This window comes from Pseudophryne corroboree, chromosome 2 (genome assembly GCF_028390025.1).
Source record: "Pseudophryne corroboree isolate aPseCor3 chromosome 2, aPseCor3.hap2, whole genome shotgun sequence".
Lineage (NCBI taxonomy): Eukaryota > Metazoa > Chordata > Amphibia > Anura > Myobatrachidae > Pseudophryne > Pseudophryne corroboree.
In genome coordinates, this window is record NC_086445.1 from 39,559,400 (window position 1) to 39,582,862 (window position 23,463).

Here is a 23,463-nt window from a genome sequence, read left to right on the forward strand (position 1 = left end):
ATCAGGAAAATGTGGTAAACAGGGAGTTTACCGCATTTTCCGCTTAGTACATCCCGCCCAAGGAAACACACTTAAGAAGGGGGGAAAAAAAGGAAACTGGATCTTTAAATTAGGATTAATAAATGTTCCCTTCTTAAGCAATCAGAACATGTTCTGAGGAGTCTTTATTTACAGGAAACAAGTCTTCCCGGAGACACCTGAGTTACACAACAGTTACACGTGCGCTCAGGAGAGAACCTACAGGGACTGAGAAGTAATGAGGCCAAGAGCTGCATCAATAAGATCCTGTTTCCCAGTGTTAGTCCCTGAGGGTGTTCTGGGCACAGCTTCTGCCACCCTGACTTCACACAAGATCATTGTGAAGTACAGAACGACGGCCTTAAAAAAACATTAAAGGAAACTAAAGGAAATCAGCACAGACGGAAACACAGGCGGGAAATTCCACAAAACGTGCAATTTGCGACGCAGAAACATTTCACACAAGTCAACGTTACAGGCGTGCTGGACAGTGGGGGGGGGTCCTTATTCAGCATTTTATCCTTAAACAAAGGGGTAGATTTACTAAAAGTGAGAAGGGGTGGAGTTGCCCATAGCAACCAATCAGAATCTAGCCAAGGTTCATATATTGCATCCTAGCAAATGATAGGCACAATCTGATTGGTTGCCACTACCAGCATCTGTCACTTAAGCTACTTTGACCATATCGGATTCATGAGCATAAAAAATAGAGTACCCACCTTCACAGCCCACCGTATCAGGGGCAGCCAGCCAGCACGCCATGCAGGTGCTGACGCTATTGGACACCAGAGAGAAATACCTGATGACGAGAGAGAGAGAGAGAGAGGACAACAGATTGAGTAACTGCACAGTCATTTAGGGCATTACAAGGGTGAATCAGCTTTGGGCACCTACCCCGTCCGGCAGTCACCACACACGGCGTCCGTTCTGGCAGTGCCGGCACTCCGCTGGACCCTATTGCGCTTGTCACACTGGATGTGCAGTATGCAGACAGACATGTCCAGGCGACTGGAAAATGTGCCTGGCGCACAGCCGCGGCAGCGAACACCGGAGCCCGTCCCGAAGCCACAGAACTGCAGAACACAGGGGAACACACAGTGTGAAGCGAGAATCCTTGCCGCAACATATCACCGGGTCACGTATGATCGGAAAGGCATTTTGGATGTTAAAACGGGAAACAGTCAAGAATAAACTATAGAAGACGCGTGACAGAAATGTAATGCCTTACCCCATCTGGCTCCTGTCCTGCAGGGCATCTCACGCAGGGTACACACTGCCCGCTACTGTCCAGGTACTCCCCTTTACCACACTCCTGGCAGATTCCTTCCCAGACCTGAAGCTACAGAAGACAATACGGCATGTGGTCATCGGAATACACTGAGCAAGTTACACTGTACACTGTACAGAAATGATTCCTGTCACCTACAGTGGGGGCGGCCATTTTGTGATCTTAGTCAACACTGCAGAGAATGCAGCCAACATTCCCTAGCAACCTGTAACGTCACTTAGCCACTAAAGACGCAGCCTATCGAAACACTGCAAACAAGTGACAGCGCTCTGTCCCTAAGTGATGTCACAGGTTCCCAGGGAATGGATAGGCTGAATCTGCAAATACCGATCCAGCGTAGAAAACAGCCGCCTCCCCGATGTCTGCGCCCGATGTACGGAATGGAAGCAGACAGACTAATTACAAAGCTACATACAGATGTTTGCACCTACGCCCATTTTCCATGGATGAAAGAACGTGCAGCAAGTTCAGCCATGACCGCAGTTCCCGGATCTGCGGCCTTCGTTCTGCCGTCAGCATGTACTGAGCGGAGCTTGTTATTGGCCGTTCTCCTGCCTCAGTCTTATTTATAGAACCTGCTTGGAGAGAGGTTAAATCTCCCGCAGCTCTAGGTGATCTTCGTTAATTAGACACAGAGAACATTGGAAATTTGAGGCAGCGATTAGACAACAGGTGAAAACATACTGTACTAAAGCACAATCCTTAACCCATTTACTCCAGGACAGACCCAAGCGCCCATCACGGACCCATGGCAGAACGTGGTGCAACTGGAGGTCGGTTCCCCCCAGCAACAATACGGCACGCACACCTGGTGCACTTGCAGTTATGTCCTATCGGGCGTACTGGATGAATGGCGCCACCGCTACCAGTACAACGGATGTATCACTGCTCAGGAACATATTTGTGGTACAGACCGGCCCTGAAACCCCTTTATCTCTGCATTATATCCATTAGACTGTGGCTGCAGAGCAGCCCCCTCGCGGCCTGTAGACCACACGCGGTATAACTGGAGATGACGTCCGGCCGTTCTGCTCTCTCACTGCTCTAATTAAAGAGTCCGAGTCAGACTAGAAAGGAGAAGGCTATATCGTACATTTATGTTTCTCTCAGGTTAATGAAGGACACAGATCATAGTACAGTATTTAGAACATTCAATTAAAAAATTCTAATGTTTTGGAGACATCTAGAATTCTTCCTGCAAATGCATTGCTATTAGCCAGACATCTCGGATAATGTCAAACATGAAATGAGATGACCAGACTGATTACCAAAGTAATCACACACAAGCTATAAAACGGACAGTGTCCTGTACTAAGTGATGCTATACCCTACTCAATGTATGGAACGGGCCTAAAATCCAAAAAGGGTAATTCACTAAAACAGCTACAAAATTGCAGAGCAAAACATTCTTCCTAAATCGGTGATCTGGGAATTCCTGCATCAGATTACAGCACTTCCCGCAGCAGCTGTCCCACCTGTCTACGCAGCAGTGATCCAATCCGAGAAGACACCCGCATCACACCCGGGGGACCGCCCTGCAGCCTGCACCCCACACACCCCGCTCCCCAGGCTTATATCCCTGCAATAGGCTGCCCGCAGATCTGCCGTCACACAGCATTGCCCCGTGGAACCCCAAATATCATGCATTAACTCCTCATATAGCAGGGGGGCTGTTCTGGCAAAGTGGATAGCATTCGTAATGGTGATTACGCAGGAACACAGGGCACTCCGTCCCAAGATGGCCACCACAGTCACAGTGCAAACTTAATTACAGAGACAATTTCTTTAACTAAAAAAAGGGGGATCAATCAGGTTTTTATGCAGCATGCTGGAAAATACAGACGGCAGATCTGTGGTCCCTATCGGATAGCTCACATGGGCCCCAGCCAGGGAGCCACACAACCGTACCTGCCCTGTGTGCGCCACACTGTCACTCGGATATAAAAAGACAAGCGTGCCTGTAACGTCAGGCGTTCTGCAGTATTTTCTCTTCTCTGCAGGACAGTGGAAGGGCATCCGAGGAGAGAACAGAGCGTCACTGCGCACAATGCTGACTCAAGGGCACAGTTCTCTCCTTCACGCTGCGCGTCCTCTGCCTGTCGCAGGCAGCTGCCGAGGAAACGTTCCCTGCACAGCATCCGTCAGGAGCCTCTGCACAATAAGTCACATTCAGCACAGAGCCTTCATCTCTCTCATCTGCTGCAAAGTGGCTATAACACTGCAGGTTGTGCCGCCTGGTACAGTAAGTGTCGTCCACCTCTGTGTACCAAGGGGCGCTCACACACACACACACACACACACATCAGCATTCTCTGCACATAGCCAGCGGAAGCTATGACAGCTCATGTGTCACCGTATAAACATTACGTATATCACAATGCAGGAAATGTGAGGTGTTACTGGCTTATACTTCCCATGTCACGGTCACTGGGGGTCACTGTCCTACACTGCCCAGATATCATGGGGGCCAGGGAGCTAAGATTATGTGCACGGCCAGGATGACAAATAAAGTTGTAGATTTAAATTAGAGATGAACGGATTCGGTTTTACTCGGATTTACTCGGTTCTCAAAACGGCATCTGATTGGCTATCCAAAACACGTGACATCCGTGAGCCAATAAGATGCCGTTTTGAGAACCGAGTAAATCCGAGTAAAACAGAATCCGCTCATCTCTAATTTAAATATGCATTTAAAGGTCCCCAGGCCATGGACTGTATATGCAGATATACAGCGCTGAGCACACCACTTTCTCCCCAATACCAGCTCCGGTCTGTGCTGCAGGGGGATCAGGTCTCCGGTAGGATGCGACACAGATGAGGGCTCCACAATCTGATCCAGCAGCCGGGAGGAAGAGCGGCAGACGGGCTTTATTTCCCTGTCTTGCCCCGGCAGCGCAATCATTGTGTGTTTACACTGCACAGTCACAGGGTGTGAGCTGCACCACGTAACACCGATCAGGTATAAAGTCTCCTATTTACTAAACAATCATCTGCCAGAGACAGAGGACAAGCACAAGCCCTTGAAATAGACACAGGCAGTGCTGTAAGAAGCTGGATACGGGGTGACCGGCGGAGTTAGGGATGAGTAGGACTGGTTACTTACTGCAAACAGACAGGAAAGGAGTACACCGTGCACGTTCTGCATCGTGTCCTGCAGCTGGGGGCTTCACTGGGGAGAATCTGCAAGGACAAAACACAAGCCATTAATATCAAATTACATTCCACGATCCTGCTGTAATAAATGCAAAAAATGCATAACATGGATTTAAAATATAGCCCAAAGCCTAAATGTGATCCTCCCTGACGAAGAATCTAAACCATCCCCAGATATACACGCTGCATCGTCAGGACTACGTAACTACGCTGTCTTTTTTCCAGTTCAGTGCCTACCCTCTGTCATCAGTCAGTGTCAACGTGTTCCCTGCAGAATCCATGGACGTAAAGACCTGCTCCCAAGTGTACACTGTTCTACTGCAAAGGGGAGTGGATGACTGGATCGACTGGATCTAGGTCGACAGACATTAGGTCAACCACTGAAGGTCGACAGTAAGAAGGTTGACATTGACCGAAGGTCGACAGGTATGGAAGGTCAACACAGTCATTAGGTTGACGTGAGCAAGGTTGACACCCAAAAGGTCGACACAGTTTTGGGGGGGGTTTCTTGACCTGAATTTCCATCTGGGACCACAGACAATTGAAATGAGTCCTCTCGCTTTCAGTATCGACCTAATGACTGTCAACCCAAAGACCGGATACCACTGCAAAAAAACTGCTTCTACGGAGCCGGGCCCTATAGGAAAATAAGATTTTACTTACCGATAAATCTATTTCTCGTAGTCCGTAGTGGATGCTGGGGACTCCGTCAGGACCATGGGGATTAGCGGCTCCGCAGGAGACAGGGCACAAAAATAAAGCTTTAGGATCAGGTGGTGTGCACTGGCTCCTCCCCCTATGACCCTCCTCCAAGCCTCAGTTAGGATACTGTGCCCGGACGAGCGTACACAATAAGGAAGGATTTTGAATCCCGGGTAAGACTCATACCAGCCACACCAATCACACCGTACAACTTGTGATCTGAACCCAGTTAACAGTATGACAACGTAGGAGCCTCTGAACAGACGGCTCACAACAAGAACAACCCGATTTTTTTGTAACAATAACTATGTACAAGTATTGCAGACAATCCGCACTTGGGATGGGCGCCCAGCATCCACTACGGACTACGAGAAATAGATTTATCGGTAAGTAAAATCTTATTTTCTCTAACGTCCTAGTGGATGCTGGGGACTCCGTCAGGACCATGGGGATTATACCAAAGCTCCCAAACGGGCGGGAGAGTGCGGATGACTCTGCAGCACCGAATGAGAGAACTCCAGGTCCTCTTTAGCCAGGGTATCAAATTTGTAGAATTTTACAAACGTGTTCTCCCCCGACCACGTAGCTGCTCGGCAGAGTTGTAATGCCGAGACCCCTCGGGCAGCCGCCCAGGATGAGCCCACCTTCCTTGTGGAATGGGCCTTGACAGATTTAGGCTGTGGCAGGCCTGCCACAGAATGTGCAAGTTGAATTGTGCTACAAATCCAACGAGCAATCGTCTGCTTAGAAGCAGGAGCACCCAGCTTGTTGGGTGCATACAGTATAAACAGCGAGTCAGATTTTCTGACTCCAGCCGTCCTTGAAATATATATTTTCAATGCCCTGACAACGTCCAGCAACTTGGAATCCTCCAAATCGCTAGTAGCCGCAGGCACCACAATAGGCTGGTTCAGGTGAAACGCTGACACCACCTTAGGCAGAAAATGAGGACGCGTCCGCAGTTCTGCCCTGTCCGAATGGAAAATCAGATATGGGCTTTTATACGATAAAGCCGCCAATTCTGACACTCTCCTGGCTGAAGCCAGGGCCAGTAGCATGGGTTACTTTCCATGTAAGATATTTCAAATCCGCCGATTTGAGTGGCTCAAACCAATGGGATTTGAGAAAATCCAAAACTACATTAAGGTCCCACGGAGCCACTGGGGGCACAACCGGGGGCTGTATATGTAGTACTCCTTTTACAAAAGTCTGGACTTCAGGAACTGAAGCCAATTCTTTCTGGAAGAAAATCGACAGGGCCGAAATTTGAACCTTAATGGACCCCAACTTGAGGCCCATAGACAATCCTGTTTGCAGGAAATGTAGGAATCGACCCAATTGAAATTCCTCCGTGGGGGCCTTCCTGGCCTCGCACCACGCAACATATTTTCTCCAAATGCGGTGATAATGTTGTGCAGTCACCTCCTTCCTGGCTTTAACCAGTGTAGGAATGACCTCTTCCGGAATGCCTTTTTCCCTTAGAATTCGGCGTTCAACCGCCACGCCGTCAAACGCAGCCGCGGTAAGTCTTGGAATAGACACGGTCCCTGCTGAATCAGGTCCCGTCTTAGAGGTAGAGGCCACGGATTTTCCGTGAGCATCTCCTGAAGTTCCGGGTACCAAGTTCTTCTTGGCCAATCCGGAGCCACGAGTATCGTTCTTACTCCCCTTTGCCGTATAATTCTCAGTACTTTGGGTATGAGAGGCAGAGGAGGAAACACATACACTGACTGGAACACCCACGGTGTTACCAGAGCGTCCACAGCTATTGCCTGAGGGTCTCTTGACCTGGCGCAATACCTGTCCAGTTTTTTGTTGAGGCGAGACGCCATCATATCCACCTTTGGTTTTTCCCAACGGTTCACAATCATGTGGAAGACTTCTGGATGAAGTCCCCACTCTCCCGGGTGTAGATCGTGTCTGCTGAGGAAGTCTGCTTCCCAGTTGTCCACTCCCGGAATGAACACTGCTGACAGTGCTATCACATGATCTTCCGCCCAGCGAAGAATCCTTGCAGCTTCTGCCATTGCTCTCCTGCTTCTTGTGCCGCCCTGTCTGTTTACGTGGGCGACTGCAGTGATGTTGTCCGACTGGATCAACACCGGCTGACCCTGAAGCAGGGGTTTTGCCAGGCTTAGAGCATTGTAAATCGCTCTTAGCTCCAGTATATTTATGTGAAGAGACATCTCCAGGCTTGACCATACTCCCTGGAAGTTTCTTCCCTGTGTGACCGCTCCCCAGCCTCTCAGACTGGCATCCGTGGTCACCAGGACCCAGTCCTGTATGCCGAATCTGCGGCCTTCTAACAGATGAGCACTCTGCAACCACCACAGAAGAGACACCCTTGTCCGTGGCGATAAGGTTATCCGCTGATGCATCTGCAGATGCGATCCGGACCATTTGTCCAGCAGATCCCACTGAAAAGTTCGTGCGTGGAATCTGCCGAATGGGATTGCTTCGTAAGAAGCCACCATCTTTCCCAGGACTCTTGTGCATTGATGCACAGACACTTTTCCTGGTTTTAGGAGGTTCCTGACAAGTTCGGATAACTCCTTGGCTTTCTCCTCCGGAAGAAACACCTTTTTCTGAACCGTGTCCAGAATCATTCCCAGGAACAGCAGACGTGTTGTCGGGGTCAACTGAGATTTTGGGAAATTCAGAATCCACCCGTGTTGTTGCAGCACTACTTGGGTTAGTGCTACTCCGTCCTCCAGCTGTTCTCTGGACCTTGCCCTTATCAGGAGATCGTCCAAGTAAGGGATAATTAATACGCCTCTTCTTCGCAGAAGAATCATCATTTCGGCCATTACCTTGGTAAAGACCCGAGGTGCCGTGGACAATCCAAACGGCAGCGTCTGAAACTGATAATGACAGTTTTGCACCACGAACCTGAGGTACCCTTGATGTGAAGGGCAAATTGGGACATGCAGGTAAGCATCTTTTATGTCCAGGGACACCATAAAGTCCCCTTCTTCCAGATTCGCTATCACTGCTCTGAGTGATTCCATCTTGAACTTGAATTTTTGTATGTACAGGTTCAAAGATTTCAGATTTAGAATAGGTCTTACCGAGCCGTCCGGCTTCGGTACCACAAATAGCGTGGAGTAATACCCCTTTCCCTGTTGTAGGAGGGGTACCTTGACTATCACCTGCTGAGAAAACAGCTTGTGAATGGCTTCCAATACCGTCGCCCTGTCTGAGGGAGACGTTGGCAAAGCAGACTTTAGGAACCGGCGAGGGGGAGACTTCTCGAATTCCAACCTGTAACCCTGAGATACTACCTGCAGGATCCAGGGGTCCACCTGTGAGCAAGCCCACTGCGCGCTGAAATTCTTGAGTCGACCCCCCACCGTTCCCGAGTCCGCTTGTAAAGCCCCAGCGTCATGCTGAGGGCTTTGCAGAACCCGCGGAGGGCTTCTGTTCCTGGGAAGGAGCTGCTTGCTGCCCTCTCTTACCCTTTCCTCTGCCTCGGGGCAGATATGACTGTCCTTTTGCCCGCTTCTTATAGGACCGAAAGGACTGCGGCTGAAAAGACTGTCTTTTTCTGTTGGGAGGGGGTCTGAGGTAAAAAGGTGGATTTCTCGGCAGTTGCCGTGGCCACCAAATCCGATAGACCGACGCCAAATAATTCCTCCCCTTTATACGGCAATACTTCCATATGCCGTTTGGAATCCGCATCACCTGACCACTGTCGTGTCCATAAACTTCTTCTGGCAGATATGGACATCGCACTTACTCTCGATGCCAGAGTGCAAATATCCCTCTGAGCATCTCGCATATAAAGAAAAGCATCCTTTAATTGCTCTAAAGTCTGTAAAATACTGTCCCTATCCAGGGTATCAATATTTTCAGTCAGGGAATCCGACCAGACCACTCCAGCACTGCACATCCAGGCTGAGGCGATGGCTGGTCGCAGTATAACACCAGTATGTGTGTATATACTTTTTAGAGTAGTTTCCAGCCTCCTATCAGCTGGATCCTTGAGGGCGGCCGTATCAGGAGACGGTAACGCCACTTGTTTTGATAAGCGTGTGAGCGCCTTATCCACCTTAGGGGGTGTTTCCCAGCGCGCCCTAACCTCTGGCGGGAAAGGGTATAATGCCAATAACTTTTTAGAAATTAGCCCTTTTCTATCTGGGTTAACCCACGCTTCATCACATACATCATTCAATTCCTCTGATTCAGGAAAAACTACAGGTAGTTTTTTCACCCCCCACATAATACCCCTTTTTGTGGTACTTGTAGTATCAGAGATATGCAAAGTCTCCTTCATTGCCGTGATCATATAACGTGTGGCCCTACTGGAAAATACGTTTGTTTCTTCACCGTCGACACTAGATTCAGTGTCCGTGTCTGGGTCTGTATCGACCGACTGAGGTAAAGGGCGTTTTACAGCCCCTGACGGTGTCTGAGACGCCTGGGCAGGTACCAACTGGTTTGACGGCCGTCTCATGTCGTCAACTGATTTTTGTAATGTGCTGACATTATCACGTAGTTCCATAAACAAAGCCATCCATTCCGGTGTCGACTCCCTAGGGGGTGACATCACCATTACCGGCAATTGCTCGGCCTCCACACCAACATCGTCCTCATACATGTCGACACACACGTACCGACACACAGCAGACACACAGGGAATGCTCTATTGAAGACAGGACCCCACTAGCCCTTTGGGGAGACAGAGGGAGAGTTTGCCAGCACACACCCAAGCGCTATAATATATATGGGAACAACCCTATATAAGTGTAGTATCCTTATAGCAGCTTAAATATAGTAATATCGCCAAAAAAAAGTGCCCCCCCTCTTTGTTTTACCCTGTTTCTGTAGTGCAGTGCAGGGGAGAGTCCTGGGAGCCTTCCTCACAGCGGAGCTGAGCAGGAAAATGGCGCTGTGTGCTGAGGAGAATAAGCCCCGCCCCCTATTTCGGCGGGCTCTTCTCCGGAGTCTGTGAGATCTGGCAGGGGTTAAATACATCCATATAGCCTCAAGGGCTATATGTGATGTATTTTTAGCCATAAAAAGGTATTATACATTGCTGCCCAGGGCGCCCCCCCAACGCCCTGCACCCTCCGTGACCGCTGTGTGAAGTGTGCTGACAACAATGGCGCACAGCTGCAGTGCTGTGCGCTACCTCAGGAAGACTGAAAAGTCTTCTGCCGCCTGCTTCTGGACCTCTTCCATCTTCGGCATCTGCAAGGGGGGTCGGCGGCGCGGCTCCGGGACGAACCCCAGGGTGAGACCTGTGTTCCGACTCCCTCTGGAGCTAATGGTGTCCAGTAGCCTAAGAAGCCAATCCATCCTGCACGCAGGTGAGTTCACTTCTCTCCCCTAAGTCCCTCGATGCAGTGAGCCTGTTGCCAGCAGGACTCACTGAAAATAAAAAACCTAAAAACTTTTTCTAAGCAGCTCTTTAGGAGAGCCACCTAGATTGCACCCTGCTCGGACGGGCACAAAAACCTAACTGAGGCTTGGAGGAGAGTCATAGGGGGAGGAGCCAGTGCACACCACCTGATCCTAAAGCTTTATTTTTGTGCCCTGTCTCCTGCGGAGCCGCTAATCCCCATGGTCCTGACGGAGTCCCCAGCATCCACTAGGACGTTAGAGAAAAGTTGTAGTTTACAAAAGTTGCCCAGAAAAAAAAAACAAAAACAAAAAAAAACTATTGTGATTTCAAACTGAATTTTATAAAACATTAAACATCGTCCAAGATGGCGATTTACTAATGATGTTTCACAAATGTCCAGTTACCTGCAGCAATCAGCCATTAGCATTCCCGGAATGCTCTGGATTTGCCTTTGCCGATCGGCTGATACTGGTTATTAGTCGGCTGATAGATGACCCCTGCACACGTTAGGGAGAACGCAATTTATCAATTTACCTGGAGCTAACAGCAGCACGGAGGCACTATAGGGACTCCGTATAGCGGCCGCTGTGTGGACTGCGCCAATACTGAGCCTTATCATTCGTTCAGAACAGAGTCAGTGTCGCCCGGCAGTTACTGGGTTACATCATTAATCTGCAGCGTTGGAGCTTAGCGGTGGTGCCCTTAGGGGACTAGTGCTCCTCTGCCAGGCCCGGCTTACGTCACCAGCTCGGGTCCCTCTAGGTAACGCAAGCAACTAGGTGAATAATCCATAACAAGCTCTCCAGTTGTGTTATACAGGAGAGTTGTGGGATAATAAAGCCTAAAGGGGTGGTGGTCCCTTGGACAATCCCCTCCTCAATACTGCCTGCCTACCACCAGTAACGTCCCAACCCTGGCACGACAGCCATTTGCCAAACCTGGGCCGTGTCCCTTCCGTGAGGCCGGCTAGTGTCAAGCCATTTGTTTCCTATCTACAGAGAGGAAGGACATGGTTCTCCTCCTATGGCCTTTAGATAATCTGCTCTCCCCAGCAACACTGGCCTTATATCAGGGGGAAGGGCACAGAAATGGATAACCGCTTTACAGCAGCAACAGCACACCTGCCCTGGAACCATTGTAGATCATTTTATGGGGCATCGGAGCCACCCCAATTACCTGGCCAGATGGCATGCACACACTGATGCCCTACACTAGACTACACCACTTACATCCCTTCCCCTCCATTACAGCATAGGGCCGGTAATGCCACCCGGACAGCCAATCAGGACTTTTGAACCTAGATGACGTCAAAATGTATAGGTCCAAAATGGCTGCTGATCCCAACCCACAGATGTTGTGGAACCACCAATTCTCATTATGGACAGTACGATGGCATTCATCGTTCCACTGCACCCATGGCGGAGACAGACGCTTTAGGCCAAGCACCGGATAGCCAGATACTTCAGATTTGCCAACATATGTGTAGGTGTGTGCATGCCAAACCTAACAGAGATCGCGGCAGTCAGATACAGTGTCCACATCGCCCGTTTATGGGCACCCTAGGACTGTCGGTAACATAACCACAGCTAACAGTCTCCTTCCACTAGGGCACAGGGCAGGGAAGAGGATATTCAGCTATATGTGCTATCATATCATTATAATAAAGGTTTGAAGGGACTCCTCAATAGCTCTCAGGTCAGGCGACAAAATGGCCGCATGCATCACAGATCTGTAAGCGCCGTCACACACAGTCCTCCATTTGTACACAGCTCAGGCTTATCACCTCTAATGGGTGCAACAAACATTAAGGCCATTTATAATGCTCTCTATCTTCCTATAGCGACCCTATGAGCCGCTAGTACCCACAATTCATCCTGGACACTGGCGTTGCGGCAGCCGATACCCCATGGGAACAATACAGCCCGTGTAATAGGGTTACTCACTGTAGAGAAGCGCTCTCAGAATAATCCTTTATTTAATTATGCAAAAAGCATAGCACGCGGTTCCACCGGGTTCGTACAGGCGTATTTCAAACACAAATCAAACGCTAGTATTGGGTATAAGGCCGTCACCTTCATGCTGCGCTGCATGAGAGATCAGGACTGAGTATACCATTTCTGCAATGCTGACATTAGTATATATTTACACACAATAAATACAGCACTGGCATAACCGTATATTAGAAAAGAGATTGGATGCAAGCAATCTGCTGTATGGCCGGGCCTCTGACGGCGTCATCCTGCACAAGGCTGAATGAGCTCGCCGCACTAATAACAGATGACGCATCCCCTGGGATCTATTTATGGCCGTCCATTCTGAGATTGCTAAAATGAGCAGTCAGTGGCGAGCTATTTTTATCCCAGGCTTCTCTGCAGCGCATTCATCACCTGAAGGAGAGCGAGTCCGGGCAGGGGAGAGAGTCACCTGAGTACCTGTAACAGGTACGTCAGCACATCCTGCAGCGCAAGGACTGGTTCCCAGCCTGGAAGCAGACTGGTCACCACTTGTCAATGCCAGCAAGCAGAAAGCGGCAGCGCAGGTCACACAGGACGTGACAGGCCGTGTATTACAGATTACTTCCTCCATTACTTAACCCCAGAGACCTCGACCAAGTTACAGCAAATGCAGACAGAGAAGCCACAGGGGCAAGAGCTTCCTCCGATGGTGCACTTCAGTGGGGTGGGGTGGGACTTAAGGCCCAGACTATACACATGTAAAGGTACGTGGAGGGCCAGGGTGGGAGATATAAGCGGCTGGACTGCCCATTCCCACAAGATGCAGGACAGAATGATGTCACACCGTGTCTAACAATAGGCCGCCGGAGTAAAATAATATGCAGTAAATACTAGCGGATTTTGGCTGTGAACGGAGGGTCGGAAATCCTGGCTCGTTTATCCTGGAAGTGGGGTTTCCATGAAACACAAACACACAATCACCAAGTTCCTGTTGACGCAGGATGTGTAAGGAAAATATCCTCACAGCAAGGACGGGTCTCAGGCCTGTCATTTCATGTGTGTTGGATGTCTACACAACAACATGAGGGCAGCCATTTTGTTTCCAAAACCAATATTCACGAGAAGGCAAACCAATAGGAACCAGTGGAGTCACCAAGGCTCCATCTTCCTAGGGGATCGATAGGCTGAATGTTGGGTCTAACCACAAGATGGCTGTGGTCCCACAATGTGCATGTTTGGTACACTGACAGCAGGGTAGATACACTTTATAACAGGGTGGATACATTCTGCAGGAGGTTTGTATAGTATATTGCGGTCTGTGATTCGAGCCCGGCTGTATACACAGTTCTGTGTTATTAAACAACATCAGCTGACTGTAACCAAAAATAACACTAACGTGTGTGCGATGTCCTCTGTGGAACGCTGATCCGTCCTATATATACACAGTGTGTAAGGGCGCTGTAGCACAAATGTGTCTGCATGGAAAGGAATATAGAGTGTAAGCTGTGTGGGGCAGGGGTGGGAGCTTTCTCTGTAACAGTTATATGGAATAAGGAGGAGCTAGGTTACTAAAGATTAATTAAATGCCAATTGCACAACGCCACGTGAAATGACGCTAACCTGCTGTAATATCTAACAACAAGAAACGATAATACAGGTTTTCCCAATACCACGTATGGCCCACAGGATCAATAACAGGCCACAACTTTATACACTGTATAACGACACTGTAAGGTATCTGGCCTATGGGCCCTTCAATGGGTTAAACTTTCCTATCATAAACTTTCCTATCAAATTGCATCCACTCTGCACAGTCCACACATATCCTCACGTCTTCTCATCCTTCCTCTCGACCCCGGTTCATCATTGCTGTGTGACCATACCATACAGCCCACCAAGAACCTTTGGAATCTAGTGAACAACTCTGCAATAGATAGCACCTATCCTTGTGTATCCCTTCCTATTTCCCTATAGAGTGTAAGCTTGCGAGCAGGGCCCTCCTACCTCTATTACTGTTTGTTATTGCCCAGTTTTGTTATATCATTGTTATTTCCAACTGTAAAGCGCAACGGAATTTGCTGCGCTATATAAGAAACCGTTAATAAATAAATATTGCAATATACATTACAGAATATGCCTGGTCGATCCTAAACCAGAGCCACACAGGGGCGGCCGGGGCTAGTATAGAGCCTTTCCACTGGCAAAATATACATACTCACCCATACAGGCTCTCTCTCTCTTATTCCCTATATACTGAACCCCCTCAGCCTTAATGACGGGTACCCATGATAATTTACTTTCCTGCCCAGTCACCAATGAATTCTGCCCTCAGACACCTAGCTCCTGACACCACCAGTAGTAAAATGACTGGACGTTTAGCACCACCATCCCTCCACCCTGTTTACAAATCCATGACTAGGCTTGCTGACAGGAAGTACAGAGTATGCAGGAAAATTCCTTCCCCATATAAGAGAAGCACTCTAATTTGGAAAACTCCGGCCACGTGAATATACAACAGGGGTAGGCAACGTGTGTCACTCCAGCTGCTGTGGAACTACATGCCCTGCCACTGTTTTGCTGTTAGGGCACGCTAGAGGATGATGTATCTGTGTCCATGGCGGAGAGCACAGGACCTGGAAAGTTCAGCCAGAATACACTTTAATGTTCTGTGCTGTGCATTATGCAGGAGAGCGGATGACAGACTCGTGTACCGGCTTTGTTCAGAATGAGGCCTTTTGTTGGGCACACAATGAGCGCAGCAAAGGGACTGAATAATGGAGAGGGCTGTGAGCTCATTGCTCCTGGATGTCTGACAGCCGCAGGTCTGGTGACTTGTGATGCATACACATTGGGAGAATGCGGAGCCTCCGATGTGACCTTTCCATATCTGCAAGCTGCATCAGGAGAACGCCACAGAGGAGGAGGAACGCGTCAGCACCCTGCATTCTCCCACTGCTGCTGTGTGACACAGACCAGGAGCTCTGCAACCAAAGCGCAGCTTAATGCAGAGCATTTCACAACCGCCAAAGACAACCACGGTTCATGCAAGCCGATTCCAGCAAAGGTGCATGTAGCCGGGCAGGTGACAGAAAAAAACATTAAAATCTATGTAATATATCCCCCTAAATACATGCTACGATAATGAACAGAACTGTTCTGCAGAAGTCACTTTATATTAACACGGTGCAAGTCTCGGGAAAACGTCCTGCATATGTTTTGGTGCAGACTTAAACTGCAAATAAATCCTGCAACCGCAGTGTGATTGACAGGAAGCGGACGTTTGGGGGTGGTAACTGGCCGTTTTCTGGGATTGTCAGGAAAAATACAGGCGTTCCCAAGCATGTGACGTCAGCTCCGGCCCGATCAGCCGGATTATTTCGCACTGTAGGAGTAAGTCCTGGGCTACGCACAGACTGGACAAATCATTAGATGGTGAGTGAGTTGCGAATGGATTTGCAGCTGAGCAGTGTTTGCAAAGCTTTTCACACGGCGTACGCAGACTTGCACGAGGCGGATTTTCACTCTGTCTGGGCAGCGACTATCAGATTGCAAACCTCTGTAAATTCGCAGAGGAGCCATCAGGTCAGAATTAGGCCCTTCGTTACACTGTGGCACTACAGGCACCTGCAAGCCCAGCCGCCTACTCCTAGTGACTTGTGGCTCTACGGCTGTGTGGAACTGCAAATCCCAGCATGCCAGGCATTCTGAGTCTTATAGTTCCACAACAACTGGAGAACAGCGCCTTATTCTTCAGCCGCATCTACTCAGCAGAGCCTTAAATACTGTACAATAGTTTATGTTGCATATGTGTACCGGATGCTGAGGTAATAATACCAGATGCATGTGTGATACAGGCAGACCTGTGTACTGGGACAGCAGCGGTAACTTCCTTGTCACATGTTCCGCTTCTCGGAATACAGACACAAGCCCTCAGTGCCTGCATCAGTCAGTAAACAAGTTCCTGTTATCTAGTCCTTGCAGATGGAGCATCTGTACCTCTGCTAGATGTACACCAAGGGGCCTGCACACGTTACACAGCGCTTTACAGCGAATATACCAGTCATTCACATCCGTCCCTGCGCCAGTGGAGCTTACAATCTATACCCCGTCATATGGAGTCACACTAGGGGTAGTCTTCCGTCAGGAGCCAATTACCGTACCAGTTTTTGGAGTGTGGGAAAAACATGGAGCACCCGCATGCAAACAATGGGAGCACATACAAACTCTACACATAAGCCATAGTGCTGCGATGCAGCAGACTCAATTACAGCGCCACCATCCAGGGCCGCTTCAAGTCTCTTGAATTTTATTCAAGTGGACCAGTCACCTTATATAGGCTTGTCCCCACCTCATATTAAAGAAACGTGGATTATGGTTTTGGTCATTTTCAACAACTCATAATAAATCAGTTTCTAGAGAATAATCGAATTTAATATTTCACTAACCAAGTGGCCATCTTGTATGCTTTTACATATCAGGGAGCGCTGTACAAGATGCAACGGTCACACAAAGTGGACATTTTATCTATAGCTCCACATGGAAATACAAACAGAAGAAACCCGAACCAAAGGATCTATAGTTCCGCCCCGAGCACGGAAATGCTATTGCTGATCCCGCTACATGAGTCAGCTTTTGGTCACCGTTGTGAGAGAAAACTCCAGTAAGATGACTGTAATTAGTTACCCCCTCCCTTGCAAGACATTGGCATCCTAATCACATTAGCAATGCAGGGAACGGGTGTCGTCTGCTTCATTTCCAACACAAAGGAGACACCCCACAGCAGGTACTTATAATTCCTCCTGCTGGGCCTGCTCTCCTGATATCTGTGGCAGCTTCCAGTACTCTGCAATCCCTGCAAACCTGCGGTGTTCCCTCATACATCTGTCCCCCTACTGCCAGCAAAGAGCCTGCAAACATGGGGTGTTCCCTCATACATCTGTCCCCCTCCTGCCAGCACCGAACCTGCAAACATGGGGTGTTCCCTCATACATCTGTCCCCCTCCTGCCAGCACCGAGCCTGCAAACCTGGGGCGTTCCCTCATACATCTGTCCCCCTACTGCCAGCACCGAACCTGCAAACCTGGGGCATTCCCTCATACATCTGTCCCCCTCCTGCCAGCAGCGAACCTGCAAACCTGGGGTGTTCCCTCATACATCTGTCCCCCTCCTGCCAGCACCGAACCTGCAAACCTGGGGTGTTCCCTCATACATCTGTCCCCCTACTACCAGCAAAGAGCCTGCAAACCTGGGGTGTTCCCTCATACATCTGTCCCCCTCCTGCCAGCAGCGAACCTGCAAACCTGGGGTGTTCCCTCATACATCTGTCCCCCTCCTGCCAGCACCGAGCCTGCAAACCTGAGGCGTTCCCTCATACATCTGTCCCCCTCCTGCCAGCAAAGAGCCTGCAAACCTGGGGTGTTCCCTCATACATCTGTCCCCCTCCTGCCAGCAAAGAGCCTGCAAACCTGAGGCGTTCCCTCATACATCTGTCCCCCTCCTGCCAGCACCGAACCTGCAAACCTGGGGTGTTCCCTCATACATCTGTCCCCCTCCTGCCAGCACCGAACCTGCAAACCTGGGGTGTTCCCTCATACATCTGACCCCCTCCTGCCAGCACCGAGCCTGCAAACCTGGGGCGTCCCCTCATACATCTGTCCCCCTCCTGCCAGCAGCGAGATTACCTAAAGGATAAAAAAAAGGGCAGACTAGATGGGCCTGCAAACCTGGGACATTCCCGCATACATCTGTCCACCTCCTGCCAAGAGCGAGCCTGAAAACCTGGGGCGTTCCCGCATACATCTGTCCACCTCCTGCCAGCAGCGAGCCTGAAAACCTGGGGCGTTCCCTCATACATCTGTCCCCCTCCTGCCAGCACCGGACCTGCAAACATGGGGTGTTCCCTCATACATCTATCCCCCTCCTGCCATCACCAAACCTGCAAACCTGGGGTGTTCCCTCATACATCTGTCCCCCTACTGCCATCACCAAACCTGCAAACCTTGGGCGTTCCCTCATACATCTGTCCCCCTCCTGCCATCACCAAACCTGCAAACCTGGGACGTTCCCTCATACATCTGTCCCCCTCCTGCCAGCACCGGACCTGCAAACATGGGGTGTTCCCTCATACATCTATCCCCCTCCTGCCATCACCAAACCTGCAAACCTGGGGTGTTCCCTCATACATCTGTCCCCCTACTGCCATCACCAAACCTTGGGCGTTCCCTCATACATCTGTCCCCCTACTGCCATCACCGAGCCTGCAAACCTGGGGCATTCCCTCATACATCTGTCCCCCTCCTGGCAGTACAGAGCCGGGCATTTACCGCTACAGCAAGCTAACTAGAACACAAATGCAAGTTACACGCATGTAACGGCGCAAAGATACACCCTCTCATTCGGCTAAATAATAAAAGCCCCCTCCGAAGCGGAGGGGGCTTTTACAGTGACAGTCACGCCTCCGAAGCGGAGGGGGCTTTTACAGTGATAGTCACGCCTCCGAAGCGGAGGGGGCTTTTACAGTGACAGTCACGCCTCCGAAGCGGAGGGGGCTTTTACAGTGACAGTCACGCCTCCGAAGCAGAGGGGGCTTTTACAGTGACAGTCACGCCTCTGAAGCGGAGGGGGCTTTTACAGTGACAGTCACAGCTCCGAAGCGGAGGGGGCTTTTACAGTGACAGTCACGCCTCTGAACCGGAGGGGGCTTTTACAGTGACAGTCACGCCTCCGAAGCGGAGGGGGCTTTTACAGTGACAGTCACGCCTCCGAAGCGGAGGGGGCTTTTACAGTGACAGTCACGCCTCCGAAGCAGAGGGGGCTTTTACAGTGACAGTCACGCCTCTGAAGCGGAGGGGGCTTTTACAGTGACAGTCACGCCTCCGAAGCAGAGGGGGCTTTTACAGTGACAGTCACGCCTCTGAAGCGGAGGGGGCTTTTACAGTGACAGTCACGCCTCTGAAGCGGAGGGGGCTTTTACAGTGACAGTCACGCCTCTGAAGCGGAGGGGGCTTTTACAGTGACAGTCACGCCTCCGAAGCAGGGGGGGCTTTTACAGTGACAGTCACGCCTCCGAAGCAGAGGGGGCTTTTACAGTGACAGTCACGCCTCTGAAGCGGAGGAGGCTTTTACAGTGACAGTCACGCCTCCGAAGCAGAGGGGGCTTTTACAGTGACAGTCACGCCTCCGAAGCAGGGGGGGCTTTTACAGTGACAGTCACGCCTCCGAAGCAGAGGGGGCTTTTACAGTGACAGTCACGCCTCTGAAGCGGAGGAGGCTTTTACAGTGACAGTCACGCCTCTGAAGCGGAGGGGGCTTTTACAGTGACAGTCACACTTCAGAAAGTTCCTCTACGTGAGGTTTCCAGACAGTTCACAGAACTTGTTGCTGGCAACGAGATATAAATACCTAGGCCGCACATAGGAACATATGCTAGTGCATTGATTCCACTCACTGTGGTCACTCTGTAATAATCAGAATAATAATGGCTATTATACACTGTATAAGAAGCTTGGACACCAGGCAGCTGCTTATTGTGTAATTCCATAGCACAGTACAGAATACATTTACAATGACACCACAAATGTGCAGCACATTTTGCAGGCTACTTCAGAATTCCATATAAATTTATGGGACTTCTTGTCCAGTAATAAGATAATGGGGTCTCAGCCCTCCTGTGGCTATGGACAGGCTGCACAGAGAACATATGTAAGTGGGGCTATACAGATTTTCCCCAGGACAAAATCCCATTGCTTTCAGTATACAGAGGAGCCAGCCCATCCCCCTCCAAGCTTTGTCTGGCCATCTGTCCCATGTGTCCCTGCACAACTGCCATTAATTCATTAACAATAGGACACAGCTTTGTCACCAGGTATTTCAGCCCATTTTACAGCCCTTAGAAAATAAGCGGGAAAAGCAGAAGCACAGTGATCCCACTGCCAAAAGCAGTCAGGTTGGGGTGGTGCGCTGACAGAGACTGGAGAAAATAACCAACCTCATAACTTGTCAGGACAATACCCAATCCCGACGGAGGCACCTGAAACTGTCGTAGTACATTAAAAAGAACCCCGACCCTGTATGTTTTATGGTACCTCTCCAAGATAAAACACTGTAGGACTGTATGGAAATATTCTTGTCACAGGACTTTTGTTAGTAACGCAGCTTGCTGAGCTCCCCATCGAGTACAGTTCCATTGTTTGTCTTCCCTTTTCTCAGGGCACTACCACCTTCCTGTCAAACCCTTTGAGGTTAGCTAACCCTCACAGAAAATCTTGAGTATGGCCTCATGGGAAGGTATATACCCACGAGTTTGTGGAAAACCAGAACAGAGAGTGAACAGAAAACTCTATCATATGCACATTCCTATCCTAGGGATAATAAAGCAAAATTAATACATTTTTAGGTGTGTTGTAATTTAGGTGTGTTGTAATGTAATAAAAACAAAACAAAAACAATAACGTCTTTTGAGGGCAGTTTTCTGCTGCCCACAATGCAGGTGCAGACGGCCATTATACAATGACACACAATGCGATTACCAGGTGTCATGCTTGGGATCCGGTCTGAAGATCGACACTGTCTAGGTCGACAATGTTTAGGTCGACCACTATAGGTCGACAGGGTTGGAAGGTCGACAGGGTTTCTAGGTCGACAGTTCGACATTAGTTTTTCAATTTTTTTTTCTTTTTTTGAACTTTTTCATACTTAACGATCCACGCGGACTACGATTGGAACGGTAATCTGTGCCGAGCGAAGCGAGGCACCTTGCCCGAAGCATGGTGAGCGAAGCGAGCCATGCGAAGGGACACGGTGCACTAATTCGGCTTCCCGGTCACTGTACGCAGAAAACAACACCGGAAAAAAAATGAATGTCGACCTTTTGACCTGTCGACCTAGCACATGTCGACCTAGAAACCCTATCGACCTTCCAACCCTGTCGACCTAGTGACGGTCGACCTATAGTGGTCGACCTAAACATTGTCAACCTAGACCAGTGATGGCTAACCTTGACACTCCAGCTGTTGTTGAACTACACATCCCAGCATGCCCTGCTACAGTTTTGCTATTTGGCCATGCTAAAACTACACATGCTGGGATGTGTAGTTCAACAACAGCTGGAGTGTCAAGGTTAGACATCACTGACCTAGACACTGTCGATCTAATGATCCGCACCCGTCATGCTTATTCCATGCAGACGGTTCCATACCAGCTTGTGTTACCCATCCTGTGCTCCTTATAGGTACAATTTTTTCTCTATGGAATCAGATTTAAATGAAAGCAATGCACGGTACAATTGAGGAGTGAGGTAAGGCTGGGATGTGTAGTCCCACAGACTGCAGAAAGCGCATGGTGTAGGCGGTAGGCACGCTGGTAAAAAGCTGCAGGATTATTTCCATTAAGCTATGACTGAGCCCAGAGCTATGAACAGGTAACATCCGACAGCTGTCACACCCAATGTACCATGTATCGGTACAAGACCCCGCCTCATGTAACCACAGGGTTATAGGTGTATTATTATAGCCTAGGATGTAACATTATATAAACAGCGTCAGGCACCTATGACTAACGACACACGTGTGAGGCGCTGCAAGGGCAAGTGACAGGTACAACCAGCGGATTTTATATTTTTAACCCGTAAAATGAAATTTTCCGTCTCGTATTAATCTGAAACGCATTCTGCATCCACGGACGTCGGCGGAGGATGCACTTTACCTCAGGCCGGGAATCAATATGGTGGTTGGTGCTTTATTTAATTAAAAGATACTTAGGGAAATACATTACAGCCTCGCTCACCCATGTGGCTTTATTCTGAATATTTAAGAAAATAAAAAATAAAATCCATGTTTATAAATGATGAGCGTTTCCGTTAAAGGATTATATCAGCGCTGACACCGGGTGTACAGCAACGCAAATACAGTAACTGGGACACTACTAGTCTTAGTACCTGAGCCACTGGCACTGGCTGTAGGAGAGAGGAGATGGTTTTATGTTCCATTGATCATTCCCACACATAATGCAATAAAACCTGTGCTGAGGAGGTCATCTCTCTGCAGAACGCATTAAATCAACCTCCAGCTCTGCCTATAGGACTTTATTTATAGAGACAATTGTATTGTGGCCCGGACATTAGAGGGGTCACACCGGAGCAGGGGACTGTGGGTAATCATGGCCTGCATATTTGGAGAGACAGCGGTCCTTATTTCCTTACAGTGCTGTCCTTATAGCTACATACTGTACAAGCATCTTCACAGATGTATAGAAAATGCAGCAGTTTTTGATCAGACCTCATATAGAAACACCAGAAAACAGGAGTACCGCCCATGCTCTTAGCACAAGAGAGAACCAATCCCTCAAAGACAATGGGCCTAATTCAGACCTGACCGCTGTTGTGAGAAAACGCACAACGGTCGATTATCGAACGACTGCACATGCGTACGGATAGTAATGCGCACGCACAAGGCCAGACTGCGAAAATATTCTGCGTCTTTTTTGATCGCTAGGCAAACACAGACTGATTGACAGAAAGCGGGTGGTAACTGGACGTTTTCTGGGAGTGTCTGGAAAAACGCAGGTGTTCCCAAGCGTTTTCAGGGCGGGTGTGTGACGTCAGGTCCGGCCCCGATCAGCCGGATTCTTTCGCACTGTAGGAGTAGGTCCTGGGCTACGCACAGACTGGAAAAATCATTTGATGGTGAGTGAGTTGCGGATGGATTTGCAGCTGGCCGGCGTTTGCAAAGCTTTTCACACGGCGTACGCAGACTTGCACGGGGCGGGTTTTCACTCTGTCTGGGAGGCGACTATCTGAACGCAAACCTCTGCAACTTCGCATGGGAGCGATCAGGTCTGAATTCGGCCCAATATCCCTGCATCCGCAGGGGGTCATTACCTATCAGCAGGTGCTCTTGCCAGACCGGTTATATGCAATTGCTGATTTGCTCAATCTTTTAAGAAAGGATTAAAGACCATTCAGTATGTAAATACAGACTGCAAACCAGGGCCTGCAGAATACCAGG

General features: G+C 49.4%; 1 protein-coding gene across 2 annotated transcripts in view; it reads right to left on the reverse strand.

The window, feature by feature from the left end:
- The window catches only part of RELT (RELT TNF receptor), a 45,236-nt gene that overhangs the window by 16,410 nt on the left and 5,363 nt on the right, over window positions 1–23,463 (reverse strand). For both annotated transcript variants that reach the window (XM_063951201.1, XM_063951199.1), the window contains exons 2-5: window positions 4,410–4,486; window positions 1,247–1,357; window positions 913–1,091; window positions 738–817 (exon numbers count right to left, since the gene is read on the reverse strand). In XM_063951201.1, the coding sequence (XP_063807271.1) occupies window positions 738–817; window positions 913–1,091; window positions 1,247–1,357; window positions 4,410–4,451 (412 nt within the window). In that variant the 5' untranslated portion in view covers window positions 4,452–4,486. The remainder of the gene's footprint in view (window positions 1–737; window positions 818–912; window positions 1,092–1,246; window positions 1,358–4,409; window positions 4,487–23,463) is intronic.